Raw genomic sequence first — 14745 nt, 5'->3', positions numbered from 1 at the left:
AAATATGGGTTAATGGTTTGCATATCCCCTCAATTACCCATTTAACAGTTGTCATAGTGATACCATCACTATCACTAGATGTTTTGTTACCACATTTATTCACTATCTCTATAATTTCCTTTTCAACTATGGGCTTCAAAAACATAGAACTCATGTTCCTTTCGATTGTATTATTATTTATAGTGACGGATGTATCATCAGTATAAATGCTTCTTGCTAAACCAGGACCAACATTGACAAAGAACCTATTAAACTTATCAACTATATTAAGTCAACAGTTGCTGGTTTTTGGACTACAAATTAAATGAGCACAACCTTCTTTTTTATTTTATTTTATTATATTCCAAACCCAGGTGGTTCTCTATAACAAATTACACAAGCTAACTTTTTGAAGTGTTTACAGGACCAGTTCATTTATCATAACCCATATTAAACCTAGTGCTGTCAGCCACAATCATTAACCAGAACTAATTAAAATGACCAAGTTTCTTCTACATTATGTGCAGCAAATAAACAGAGGCCCCCAGATAATTGAATTAAAGACAAAAACAACTCATAATGATAAAAAAAAAAATCAGTGCCTGACTTCAGAAAAAAATCAATTCACAGGAAGCTGCTGTGAGTCATTGTGATTGTACATATATAGCAACAATTCAACAGCACTTGAAAAAGATTTGGCTTGATGAACCAGTTGCCATGCAACAGTCTCTAGTGCGTCCCAGGTAGACTAGTCCAGTTAATTTGGTTTTACACTACTGTTGATCAAGCGCAACAGCAGTTCATGATGGCTTCCACAGGCCACATGTTAACGTGCTAGCTGTTTCTGCAGTATTCATTAAGAGTTGAATATCTTGAGTAAATATCCACATAAACAACTTGCACTGTTAGATTACTCAGACGTGGATTCAGCCTCTTCTCCTTTTGAGTGTTCATGGAGCTGTAGCTGTCAAAATGTGTTTGATGTGAGCTCAGCTGGAACGACCATGTGGCACAACTTTTAAAGTAGGCAAAACCTTGTCTGTTATGTGATAACATCTGTCACATCCATGAGGGTGAACAGTGGATATGTCATAGAAATCTGGCTTTGTTTTTCCTCTTCTACATATTTTTCTTCATGAAGCTATTTAGAAATATGTTATACAGTATGTGTGTGTCTTAGAATATGAACTCCACTGGGGAAAAAAAAAACAATTTAATTCAACTGGTGACAAATTTGTCAAATCCTCTGACAACTCAATAGCAGACAACAGGGGGTCTCTCATTTGAGCCTTTCAGTCAAATTTGCTTTTGATTAACTTCACAAAGAGATGTGGGTTTTGTCTGAAACAGCTTCCAGAGATGTAGAAGGAAAGGGACTTGTAGTTGGGTAGATATTCATATCCCCCTACTCAAAAACACTTTGATCACTGAAATGCCAGCTTAAGCAGTTTCTTCACTGCTTGTAAGCTCAGACCTCACGATCATTTTCCCTGCCATTGCCTTGCTGTGGCTACTGTGCATTATGACCAGGGTTATTTAAAGTTCAGAGCAAGCTGAGCTGAAACTGGACACTGAATGTCTAGTCTTTTCCTCCAGACTTCACCAATGTGAAGTTGGTGATGTCCTGTTTTTAGTGGGTCCTCCTAGACTGCAGCTGTGGGGAACTAAAAAGACCTCGCACTAGTTTGTTCATGTTTGATTTAAGGATACGATGCAGCTGTGTTACTCTCAAGTAATGGGGTTTGAGCAGGTTAAAACAATTTGTTTCTCTCTCTAAAATGCTTGTGATATTAAAATAACTCCATAAAACTTTTGTGAGAAAATCTGAAAACAAAGAAAACCAAATGAAAGAAATAAATGTAAAATGCAAACACACTGCTTAGCTCTGTGCTACTGTCTTTCACAGTGGCATTGTTTAGGGTATGCACATACTTAGGCCTACTCGGTAGTCTCCAAAAACCATAATGGTTGGTTTGTTGAGGTTTAATAAATATGAGTGTTCAGCAAAATCAAGCTATCCCTGGACCTTTGGTAGCCTTCAGTTTTAGAGTGAGCCAGGGTGAAGAAAATTAAGTGTGTAGGTCTAAATTATTCATTCTTGATGTTATATTTACAATGTTTTTATTTCTTTCAGGTGGAGATTCACATTCTATCTATACATATTTACCTATGGAGTGCGTTTCCTTAAAAAGGTAAGTTTTACTTTTAAACAAATGAGCACCAGCCTCCTGTTATGACTGTTAAAGTTAGTGTGAGTCACTGAGGTCAGTATGAGTCATTTTCCACAGAGCATTCAGTGTGGTGATTTAAGGCCATGAAAATCTTGTGGTTTCTTAATGGGTTGATGCCCAGTCATGAGACTGGCTGGTAAAATAGATGTTCTGGTGCAAGGGACTCATTTTATAAAGTAAATTTATAATAAAGCCTAGTATAAAAATGTTTCTCAACAATCGCTCTTACTTGGATGTTTACAGAAAAGGTGGAAGCACTTCATATGCTAAATAATGCCAAACATTAAATAGGCCATTTTTTACATTACAAGGCATACTTTCTTTTGATGTTAGTGTGAATTGCTGGAAGTCATGCTAGCTGTTGGATGGGCTATTTGGATGGTATAGTAATAAAAAGCAGACTACCACCTGTTTACAAAATGGGGTTCCCTGACAGACTAGTGGTTAGGGTGATGCTCTCCCGCTGCTGCGGTGTCAGGAAGGGCATCCGGCGTAAAGCACGTGCCAAATGTCAACTCGCGAATCGGCAGTGTGACAATTTGCTGTGGCGACCCCTAACGGGTAAAAGCTGAAAGTGACATTCATTCATTCATTCACCACCTGTTTACAAAATGCTGAAACCTGTTGGCAGATATTTATTGTTATAAAGGTCAAGTGGTCCTCCAAATGCCTCCCCATACTAATGTAGTGTACCGTGACTACTGGTTTAGGTAAAGATTTTAGGTGTTAATAGTAGATTGTGGCATTTTTAAATCCCATTAATATGTGACTGGTCAGGCTCATTGCCCTGACTGAGCTATTAACGTTAGGCGTCAGGGAAACTAACAGCAACGCTAATGCTTTGCCTAATGTTACTTAGCTAGCTTTTGGGACTAGCTTAGCAACAACTATAATGCCAAATCTACATTGATATTGAACAGTTTCCATATTACGTCTTTTCTTTTCAATCACATTTAGCATTCGTATTCTGCCCAAAGTTAACAAGATTTGTAAAAATATATATATATATATATATCTTCACATGCATTGCCTTTCCGTGCGTACTTCAGGGAAACAATGAGATGAGAGTATCCCAGTACTCCCACTACAAGCGATATACCTGTCTAGAAATTCTGAAATCCCAGCAGCTGTTGAAACCACTGGGGAGTGACTAAGCACATTTTGCACAATGATCCATTTAAAGTATTACTGAAGTATTACTTTAACATGCATAAAAATAACTGTTCTCTGGATGAAAGTGTTACATATTGTTATGAGGATGATGTGGGAGAGATGGACTCAAATTTCTGAAATATATTTATTTCACCGAGGCAAAATGAGATAGCAGAAAGGGGAAAAATCTTAAAAATAGAAGTTGCATAACAAAGCAGTTTGTGCAAATAGTTTATTCTCTGGCACTCCCTGCTGCAGACTCCACTCTCTGTGGGATTTATTAGCAGAGCAGGCCAGGAGAAGAGTGCAGGAGATGTAAACTCAGTCACAGTGATGGGTCACTGTTTGCATGTAACACATTCTTTAGTTTCACAGTTGCCATTTCATTTCATTCCGATGTCATTATGCCATAACACAGGTTTGGACATCCAGCCTTCTTTTACATTAAAGTAGGCATTGTAACAAAATCTCATTTAGTATTTTATTCAGAATTCATCAAGGATCATCATTTTTCAGTGGTCATATTGATATGCTTCTTTTAGATGTTGAACTCCAACTGCATGTGTGGGAACAGCATAATGCTGCATAGACATAGTATTTTAAGCTGACATTCTATTATTTTGACTAAATTCAATCTATGACAGGTTTTCAGAGATATACTACAAAATAATGAACTTATTGTCCCTGAAGTTTTCACACTAAAATATATTACAGTACTTTCCTAACTTTAGCAATTCAATGACTGTTTTTGATATTTTATATTTAAAATTATAATCCAGATTTGTTTGTTTCATGTAGGATAAATGTATATAAGTCACAGTTTTTATTTTCTGCAGACTCCATGGTTATGGAACACTAAGGAGTGCTGGTACAACTACCCTTACCAGGTAAAAGTACTTTAAAAACAACACTCATTCTCAGTAACAATGACACAGCAAGATGACTTCCATTACCAAAGATGGACTAGCGTAGTTCCTATTCTAACCTTGTTGCTTTGTGTGTTCATGCAGCCATTGACTGTGGATATCCATTATTATTATGTTCTGGAGCTGTCTTTCTACCTGTCCTTACTCTTTTCCCAATTCATAGACATCAGGAGGAAGGTAAGAATGACTTTATGTTACACCAAGATATACATCATCTAATAACAAGGCTCATTGAATGTTTAATTTATTAAAAGACATGATGGTCACTTTTTTGTGTTTTGTCCAGAAGAAATTACTTTTCTCTTGAATGTAGCCCTGTCACAGAAAATAATTGATCTGTGTCCATCTCTTTTCTTACCAACACTATTACTCTGCAGTGTTTAGCCAATTTGCTTGTGAACACTTGCTGTCTGCCTCTGTGTATTTTCACTGTGTGAAATAAGACATTTCAAAGTTGAACAGGATTTTCCAAACATGCAGAAACCGCATTCACTCTAAAACTTAAAATCTTTCTCATGCTTTCCCCACCTGTCGGTTGGTGTACAGTAAATTTTGTGTCATTAAATGCTTTTGAGTAATTCACTCTGCAGATTACTGGTGTTTTGTAATGATGGTATGATACAATACAATTTAAATGCACTGAGATAACATATTTCTTAATACAGGGATGTATTTAAAGTTAAGTCTGTTAGAAATAAATCATTATACCTGACAAGGACTTGTACTGGTGGAAACAGGAACAGAAAAGGCCAACTATTATTTTCTAGTCATTCTTAATATTGAAAAAGTACAACAAAGCAATTTATAACTGACACACGCACATACGGCACTGATTACAAGTACTTACAAAACTGTTATGTTTTCCTTAATGTATTACCAAATTAGATATAATGTTTAGTGTCAGGTGTCATTTATCATATATGTATATAGTACTTTAAGTTTCAAGAAGCAGATAAGTTTATACTGCATATGCATTAAATGAGGTTTGAAAGGTCCAACTTGATCAAAGTTTGTAGGAACTGAAACTTGGACATTTGATTTTTTAAATTTTTTTTTTTGTTACAAAAATGGCTTTTGGTCCATAAAGTATCAATTTGCATGCCTTCCAGCCATGACCTTACTTACTGAACCGTTACTCCTGTCTCCAGTCCATCCCCCAGCTCTGCCCTCTCCACAACACACTCCACTCACAGCAGCACCCATGATGCCATGCTGTGTATGCCTTCACTCTGTCATCTCTTTGTTGACTGTTGGCATGTTGTCTGTTTTTGTTTCTCCTTTCAGTTTTTCATGCACAGTACTAGGAGGAGGTCCTCTGCACCCCCCAATTCCAGTATGTTCTTCCCGCACACTCTTACCTTGCTTCCATTTTGTATCTTGCATCATTGCTCTTCCTTCGCATCCTCCTTCTCTTTCTCTGTCTCACATTTCAGTAGCTAAAGTTTTGCTAGAGGAATGCTTCCACATGCTACCTGTCTGCAGCCTTAGTCACCTGGAGCTCCATTTAAAACAACCCCACACCTAACCTTTCAAACCAAATTCATTTAATTTTACAAGACATTTACTGTAGCTGCAGTATTGATCGTTTTCATTCATGTCGAGCTTAGCTGACTTCCATTCTTGATTTTGATTTTCAGTGGAGGAATGGAGGGTTTTTTTGTTCTCTTTCAAACTGTGGTGTAGAAGATAACTAAGTATATTTGCTCAGTTGTTATACTTCAGTACAAACTTGTGCTTTACTTGAGTATTTCATACAACTTTATACTTTTATTCCACTATGACTCAAAGGAAAATATTTGCTCTTTTTATACTACCACATTTATTGGAAGCTACTAGATTCTTACTACAAATTAATACAAATTTTACATGCAGTACAAAGCATGTGATGACCTTATAAAATTTGAGGCATTGTTATAGATGCTAGTGTATATACTGTAATGGTTACAGGTGAGCTCCACTTCAACCAACTATTCATTTTTGCATCAGTTATAAAAATATTACAGTATAGTATAACAGTCACAGGGCCCTTTTTCCACCTTTTGTTAATTTAAGTACATTTTGTTGATATACAAACATTTACTTCAGTAAATGATTTTAATATTCCTCCACCATCTGCTTTTAAAAATATTATTGAGATGACTCTATTGCATTCTGACACAATGACAGTGTCAGATGAAGAGTAACTATAATTGACACATTGAATAGTTGAACACAATTTCAACAACACAATTGCAACAGCGCCCATTGTTCACAAATACTCGGAGTACTTGCTGTTTTTAATTGAATAAGCGGTGATTAATCAGTGTCTTGTCATAGCTTTTTATATCTTTTCAGTAGCTCTGCCAATCAGAGCGGCATATGACGAACATGCCTCGCCAAAATAGGGGTTTTATTTTTGAAGGGCGTGGATCCACACAGATTCACATGTGCAGCTACTAACTTGGGTAAAGCAGATTTCAAGGTCATGAAAATACAAAACATGTAATACCTCTTCCACCAGTTTTGAAAATAGGCTCCACAGTTTAAATTAGTCAGCAGTAGGGCCCTTATCATTTTTAAAGAACAAAAGTTTCATTAGTGTAAACACACAAAGCCGCTGTGTGTGTACTCAGTGGTCATGACCCTTTCACTTTATCACATTTCTGTCCTGCATGCAGTGACTCAAACAGATATGAAACTGTTTCTGTACTTGTGTGACATTTCTGTGTCCCCAGGATTTTCTGATCATGTTCCTGCACCACGTGGCAACAATCTCCCTCATCACCTTTTCCTATGTGAACAACATGGCACGAGTGGGAACTCTAGTTATGTGTCTCCATGATGCAGCTGATGTGCTGATAGAGGTGAGGATGGGTGAGAGAATTAAATGCTGTAGATGGACAGATGGGCATCTAAATTTAAATACAATTCTGATATCATGAACTTTATGTCAGATTCAGGTACAGTGCTTTTTGATCCTACTCTTTAGGTTATGATATAGTTTAGTTTTACCCTTGATAATGCTGGGAACAAGAGCTTTTAACTTTTATATTGTCACAAATATTTTGGACAGTTGTTTACATTATCAAATAATTGCAGATTTTTTTTTCTAGGCTGCCAAGATGGCAAACTATGCCAAATGCCACATACTGTGCAACCTCCTGTTTGCAGTGTTTGCAATTCTCTTCATAAGTTCCAGGCTGGGAGTGTACCCTGTCTGGTAAGTGTTATTTGTTTTCCTTCTGATGGCTGCCTTCACTGACGTGGTGTTACATGTGGCTTTGTCATCTGCGTTCAAGCAGTCAGAATTAAAAGACCTGTACAGTGTAATTGTGCTATACATTTCATAAGCCAGGAAAATCTCAGTCATTTTTTTACTGCTTTCTCCTCAATGGTTTGCAGTCCAGCTCATCTCTGTGAATTTTGTTGCTAAGTAATAGTTACTATGGATACAGCAGCATTAACCTCTCAAAGAAACTAAAAAAATCAACAAATGAAAAGCAGATTATTACAGTTATTACATTATCTTTGAGAACAGTGTCACAGAGTTCTACCTGATTGTTAAAATATCAAAGAGTTTTCCTCTAATTAGGATCTTTTATCATTTTGTAGTCTTACTTTGTCAGTTTTAAATTTACATTGCATTTATTCAGCATTTTAAATTGCGGTTAATCCATTCACAACCTCTGTACCAGAGAAATTTAAATATTTGAATTAATAGCTCATGATTTTGTTTTACCCAAACATTTGAAAGTCTGATTACAGTGGATGTTGAATGCCAATTATAAAGGACCATTCTGATGATATTTGAAGAGTTGCTACAAATCATCTTGCAGTCATCAGCAGCAGTGTTATCAGGCTTTTCAGAAGTGAAGGGAGATATGATTTGATTCAGAGAAGGCAGACAGCCACAGTTGACTGCTTTCAGCACAGAAATAACTGTTTCAAGCAATTTGTTTTCTGTAATAAGCAGGGCTGTTCTGAAGAAAGCACTTTGAAAAGGCCAGAGGCTTTTAGATTACTCTCTGCGGCATTTTAGAACAGCTTTTTTAAAAAAGCTTTTAGGCGTCACCCCACGGTTCTCTGTCTTTGTCTCCACACTGTAATATGATGATCCTACTCTACACTGTAGTCAGCCCACACCACACCAGTATTAAAGTTGTCATTACTGTAAAGCTGTTGCTATGGCTTCGCTATGATTCACAAGAACTGGTCCAGCAATAAATTTAACACAGAGCCTTGACATTTTGATCATCTGTCGTCAGGCAGTACAATTGTTTTTGTACTCCGTTAGTTTATGGCTGTACATATTGCTATTTCAAAGACACGAATCTGCTTGCACTGTAAACAAATCATTAAGATCCAGATGCTCCATGAAACACAAAGACCTGGAACACCTAATTTCTTTTCCTTAGCTTCTGTATGTCGTCGTCTACCTGCTCCTCAGGACGCACAGACACTCTCCCACCAAGAGAGAGTGCTTTTAATCTTACTGCTTTTCTAATGAAATATGTCGAGTTAATTATCTCCCTCTCCCTTTGTTGCTACGAAAGGATTTTAAATACCACCTTGTTTGAGAGTTGGGAGATTGTGGGGCCCTACCCATCTTGGTGGGTCTTCAACCTGCTTCTGATACTGCTGCAGATCCTTCACTCCTTCTGGTCCTACCTCATAGTAAAGACAGCGTGTCGAGCCATCTCTAAAGGAAAGGTGAGTGACTACACGCAGCTCCTCGTTTGAGTCTTTCGGCATAATTCTTCCATTTATACCTGTTCTTGCATAACATGGTGTTATGCTGCTAGTACTTTTATAAATACTGTGTAGCATGTTAAATGGCCACTTTTAACCTTTCCCTTTCTATTATTTATGATAACCTGCAACCTTCAAGGTGGGAAAATGGAATCCCTTACATGTAAGTAGCCTTGAACAGGAGCAGCTTATTTAACATGGTGTACTTTTCATTTAGTTTGATCTCATATCTCTGGCAGTCCTGTAATCATTTGCATACACCATAGTCATAATCAGCCCTAGCCTAATCAGTGTATTACAGAGATGGCTGTCTCAGTCAGTCCACCACTTCGGTTGAGACTGAATAATGTCAACAACTGTTGGATGGATTGTCTTACATTCACATGGTATCATGATGTTTTCTCTAATGTAGTCATCAGGTAAAAATTTAGATTTAAGCTACAGTATACCCAAATAATTGCAAAACTCACCATTAGCTGTACTTGTAATATGTGTATGTGCTTGTATTGGCACACTAACGTGGTGAACTAAGGTGGGAAACATGGTAAACATTACACTTGTTAACCATCAGCATTTTAAGTTTGAGCATGTTAGTATTCTAACAATAAGACTTAGCTTAAATTACTTCTGTGCATCTAATAGCTGTTAGCATGATTGTAGACTCTTGATTAAATTTTTTGTTGTGGTTTTTATTAGTCTTCTTGTAATGATTGTTATTTTATTTATATATCTTGAATATATTTCCTACATTTTGTTCTCATATACAAACCTACAACTTGACATGTTTCTTTACAAAATGTCTAGTACTAAGTAATTGATTGAGTGTCAGAAAATTCATTGTCAGCAATTTTGTTGATCACTAATTTATCATTCACAGGTATCAGATTCTCAAAATGAGGATTTGATGCTGTTCTGTTTTATATCAATGTGAAGTGAAAATCTGGTTTTTCAGCTGTTAGTAGGACGAAACTGACAAACGTTGGGAAAACACAGTTGGCATTTTCCATAATTTTCAGATATGTTACAGACTAAACAATAAATCAATCAACTGGAAAAATTATCGGGAGATTAGTCAATAATGAAAATAATCATGAGCTGTCACCCAGTGTTACTTTAGATGTCTCTATATTTTGAGTTTGCAAATAGGTTTTAAGGCTTTTACAGCCCGCTGCTTGATTTGGTTGGCAGAACGCCTCCCACTTTGACATTTTAATTTGGCGTGTACAACTCGCACAGATAATAACACAAGATTTTTAATTGGAAAACTTTTATTTCAACCATCACTCTTACATCTGCAGGTGTCTAAAGATGACCGCAGTGACATCGAATCCAGCTCTGATGAGGACGACAGCCCCCCTCCAAATCAGAAGCACCACAGCAGCGCCACCAACGGGACCAATAAAACTCACGGGACCAATGGCTACCTGACAGGAGCCCTGTATCCCGATGAACACTGACTAAGCTGATATCACTGGAGCCATGCTATGGGCGCCATCCATCAGTCTGTGTGTGTGAGTGTGTGGTGGAGACATGAACAACATCGCCTGTCTGATGCTGGAAGTTCTTAAAAACTTTCATGTGAATGCAGTTTTGTCATCAGTTTGATTCTTTACTAATTTCCTTGGGCAATTTATTCTCTTCATCTATACAGTATATTTGCATCAAACTGCACTCAGTGAGCTGCCAAAGCACTCCTACTGGTACAACCCAGTCTTTGGTCAGTCAGTGAATGACAGCATTCCACTTTCTTGTGTAAGCATGCTATTTTAACATACAGCAGTCTGGCATATTGGGGGGAGGTCCTTATACGTGTGTCTTTCTATGTTATTTATTTTATATAAGTTTGCAGATGGTAGTCAGACATATGTTCTACTCGGATGTCAGCGTTAAAGATCAAATTTTCTTGAACAGCACAGCTGTTTTTTCATACCACACATCATGATAACAAGTATTAGCTAAATGCTAATGACCCGGGTTTACTTTTAATGCTACACCCCCAAAGATCTGCCAAAATGATGATTGAGTCTGTCTTCACTCACAAATGGATTTTGAAGTCTGAAGTTTACTCCCATTTTAAAAATACAAACTTTCTGCAATCAAACTGCATATGAGATGTCAGCAACAGTATTATGTGTGACCATCAGGTATGACTAGATGCTGTATTCCCCATCGAAGCATTCTGTTAAGTATTCTGGTACATTTCTGGTAAGCATTTAATTAAAGGCCATTGCTTTCTTACAAGGCAGACATGAGTTGTTTAAATTATTCATTAAAAAAACATGAAGATTACAAGTACATCAAGAGTCAAGATTTTTATTTGCCATTTATGCATAAACAGATGGTCTAGGCATATAGGAATTCTTGTGCAGCTCTCCTTTGGAGTCAGGTAAAGAGTCAAAAGCCAGAAAGAACACTTGGTCTAAAATAAAAAGTTACATAAAGGCAACAAAGTATTAAAACCACAATACACAAAAATAGGGTAATAGTATTTTCCCCAGTGAACTTCAAACATCGCACCTAGTAATTCACATGATGGAGTTGGATATGTCATTACACTTGGTGAGGTAGTGAGGGGTTATAACATACTAAAATAGTTTATATTCAGGCTTGTTTCCATTGTTTGGTGGAGAATGTCCTGCTATTCTTCAGGTCCCCAAAGAAAACACTGTTGATGAGATGCTCTTACAAAATACCTTGTGGAACATTTCTGTATTATTATTGCGTATGTCTACTAAGCGGTTATTGCACATATTTTCTCACATTTTCGTATTTGCCATCAGTCTTACTGCGGCAGGGAAAAAGCTGTTGTAAAGTCTTGTTCTGTGTGTGATGATACTGTCTGCTCTGCTGTGACTGAGGCTGTAGGTGCAGTTTTTGTGTCTAAACAGGGAGTGAGCTGGGTGGCGTGGATCTCAGAGTATGTTCTCTGCACTACAACAGCGCTGTGTGTACAGTGTGTCCATAGCAGGCAGTTCAGTCCCAATGATCCTCTGTGCAGTCTTTTTGGCCCATTGAAGAGCCTTCCTCTCTGCCCGTGTGGTGTTACCATACCAAACTGTGATGCCAGTAGTGAGGATGCTCTCTACCAGTCCTCTATAAGCCTGGGTGAGAGGGAGCTACGGTTCGGCCCAGCTTTTCTGAGCCGCCTGATGAAGTATAGCTGCTGCTGGGCTTTCATCACTGTGGCAGCTGTGTTCAGTGACCAGCTCAGGTATGTTTGTTTGCTAAGTTTAACAAAATCTATCAAATCAAACCCATCAAATTAATTTTGGAAACTGATATTGAAGGGCCATAAATGATGATTTGAAATATCTTTATATCATTGATTATTTCATGAATAAACATTAACAATGATCTGTGAATGTGTGACAGTTTACAACAAACATTGGCCTTTTTCATGAGAGACATTTTTAGACAAAAGCACAGGTTTAAATAAACTTGACTGAATCCAGAGCAATCATTAAATGTATTAATAACATGTTTTTCCTACCTGAGGAGTCAAAATGTTTATTGTAAAATGGTCTATTGAGAAGCATGTACAGGAATCTCTTCTGTAGTGTCCTTAAAGACACATTAATAAGAATTAACCTCCGATTACTCTTATGGCATAAAAGGTAGTATTAGATTACACCATTATTGGTACCACTTTCTATTTGGGCAACCTTCCCACAGGACGTATTAGTTGTAACTAATTGCTTTATTAATGTACAGTACATGATTGACTAATGCTTGAAAAACTTAAGTGGAACCCTTCGGGTTGCCAGGTTGGAAAAAAATCCCTTGGAGTGTTTGGAATGGTCAGCCATTTACTTTAACCAAGACGCCATTCATTTACAACTTTGTAACATTTATTGTATAAGTTCAAATAGTAAATTGAGAACCCACAGGCAGACCAGACTGGCAGAATTCACAGTTTACGTCAGGCTTTTAAAAAAAAGAACACACAGAAATGGACAACAGCACATTGATGCAGATATTCTATGGAATAACCCTTCAGTACCGTGAAAGTTATTATCAGACTGATGACATAAAATGGCTGGAACCAACAGGTAGGTAACCCAAAAGGAATACTGAACATTAAGTAACAACTTGACAGGAATTCTAAACACAGTGGAGAATGGCTGGTAGCAGGTATATATCAGGTAAGTAATTACTTGTGTGAGCACACAGGATTTCAGTTATACATAACCATGAACAGCGTTACACGGTGCTGTGGCCATACAGGTATGAGCCAGCAAAGAGTTCAGTATTTTCAGTTGTATAAACAGCTTATAGGGAAGCAGGCATAAGCGTTGTCAGGGCCAAAAAAAAAGTTCTGGGCCTAGCAAGCATTAAACTAGACCAACAGAGCATATAGGAAGCAGGCAACTAGGAACTGTATGATAAAGATCCAAACAGAGGCTGAGTTGAATTGGTATCCCGGACAGAAACGGGTAGGTTACAGACAGAAAACAGAGAAGGAAAGTGATGACTGAAGGTATGAGCTGGCTTGAGAGTCTGAAACTACTGAGACAATCTGGTGACAGGTGGATGCAGAGAGCTGGCTTCTACACTGGGTGACTGATTGTGCATAATACACTGTAGGCAGGTGAAAGCTGAGGCGACAGGGGTGAGAAAGTTGGAGCTGAGACAGTGCAGGGTAGAAAAGCAGAAGTATACCAAAATAAAAGTTTGAGACAGAAAGTGCTGTGCATCATGACAACAATGACATTCTTCATAGATTAAAAAGCACCATACTGTGTATTTATTAAGATATTACCAAAAATAAAATATATTAAATAGCGTCTTCTTCTGACATTTATGTCTTTATGGATAGCTGACAGTGTAAAACTGTAGAAAGGAAATGTAGGAAAATGAGGAGGTTATGTCAAAGGTCCCTGGCCAGAAGTTTGGTACGCACCTTAAAGCTGCTCTTATCAATATGTTTATATTCACAATTAATCATTTTGCTTCATGTATAGGAATGGGGTTACTCGCAGGGATGAACCCACAAAGATTTATCCTCAATTGTACTGTTCTCTGTAGCTCTACATAGCATTTATCGACTTTCAGCTTGTTGTTTTGGTTTTCTGGCCCACACTGTATCTGTTTTGATCCAGAATGAATGTTGAAGTTGCACTGTGTCTTCTGATGTGTAAAACAAAGCAACTGTTTGCTAACAGGTTTGTCATATCATCTTAAAAAGAGAACACATTTTATTCATCATATATTCACTGCTCCCAAGTGGCCAAAAGAATCAATACAGGTTTAATCAAAAATGTCTCAGATTATCAGGATTTATCACAGGTTTTAACTCAGAACCTCTCGCTGTTCTCATTAAAGGCTTACAACTGGTCTGTAAAGCATCAGTGAATGATTTACTAACCATAATAAAGCTTTTAGTTACAACTTACTGTATAAACCCTTTTTAAGTGTGATTTATTGTAAAGTGGTATTCAGTTGGTCTTTCTTTATAGCATAAAATAATAAAGCAATTCTAATTTTATAATACTGTATAACTTGCTTGGTCATCACTAGCTTAAAGTGACAAATAAGAACATGAATGTGTCTTTGTTTTGAGTTTATATCTTTCTTTTTCTCTATACCTGTCATAGACTGAATTGTTATTCAGTTGGTTTTACATTTGTAGTTTCTTTTTTTCCCCTCACTGATATTTTCCTTTGCACAGTGCACGGACAAAAAGCTCAGGTGATTTCCGCATGCATGACTTTGGGAGGAGGGTGGTCAAA

General features: G+C 37.3%; 1 protein-coding gene across 2 annotated transcripts in view; it reads left to right on the top strand.

Moving 5' to 3' along the window:
* The window catches only part of cers6 (ceramide synthase 6), a 19507-nt gene extending 8206 nt beyond the window's left edge, over positions 1–11301 (top strand). Inside the window, exons 4-11 of one of the 2 annotated variants that reach the window (XM_020594703.1) lie at positions 2114–2171; positions 4199–4249; positions 4373–4465; positions 7003–7131; positions 7381–7487; positions 8821–8977; positions 9156–9179; positions 10315–11301. In XM_020594703.1, coding sequence (XP_020450359.1) covers positions 2114–2171; positions 4199–4249; positions 4373–4465; positions 7003–7131; positions 7381–7487; positions 8821–8977; positions 9156–9179; positions 10315–10473 — 778 coding nt within the window. In that variant the 3' untranslated portion in view covers positions 10474–11301. The remainder of the gene's footprint in view (positions 1–2113; positions 2172–4198; positions 4250–4372; positions 4466–7002; positions 7132–7380; positions 7488–8820; positions 8978–9155; positions 9180–10314) is intronic. The other variant, XM_020594704.1, reaches the window with a different exon arrangement.
* Positions 11302–14745: the final 3444 nt, after the last annotated feature.

This window comes from Monopterus albus, unplaced genomic scaffold (assembly GCF_001952655.1).
Source record: "Monopterus albus unplaced genomic scaffold, M_albus_1.0 scaffold24.1, whole genome shotgun sequence".
NCBI lineage: Eukaryota > Metazoa > Chordata > Actinopteri > Synbranchiformes > Synbranchidae > Monopterus > Monopterus albus.
This window is presented reverse-complemented; position numbering and strand designations above follow the sequence as displayed.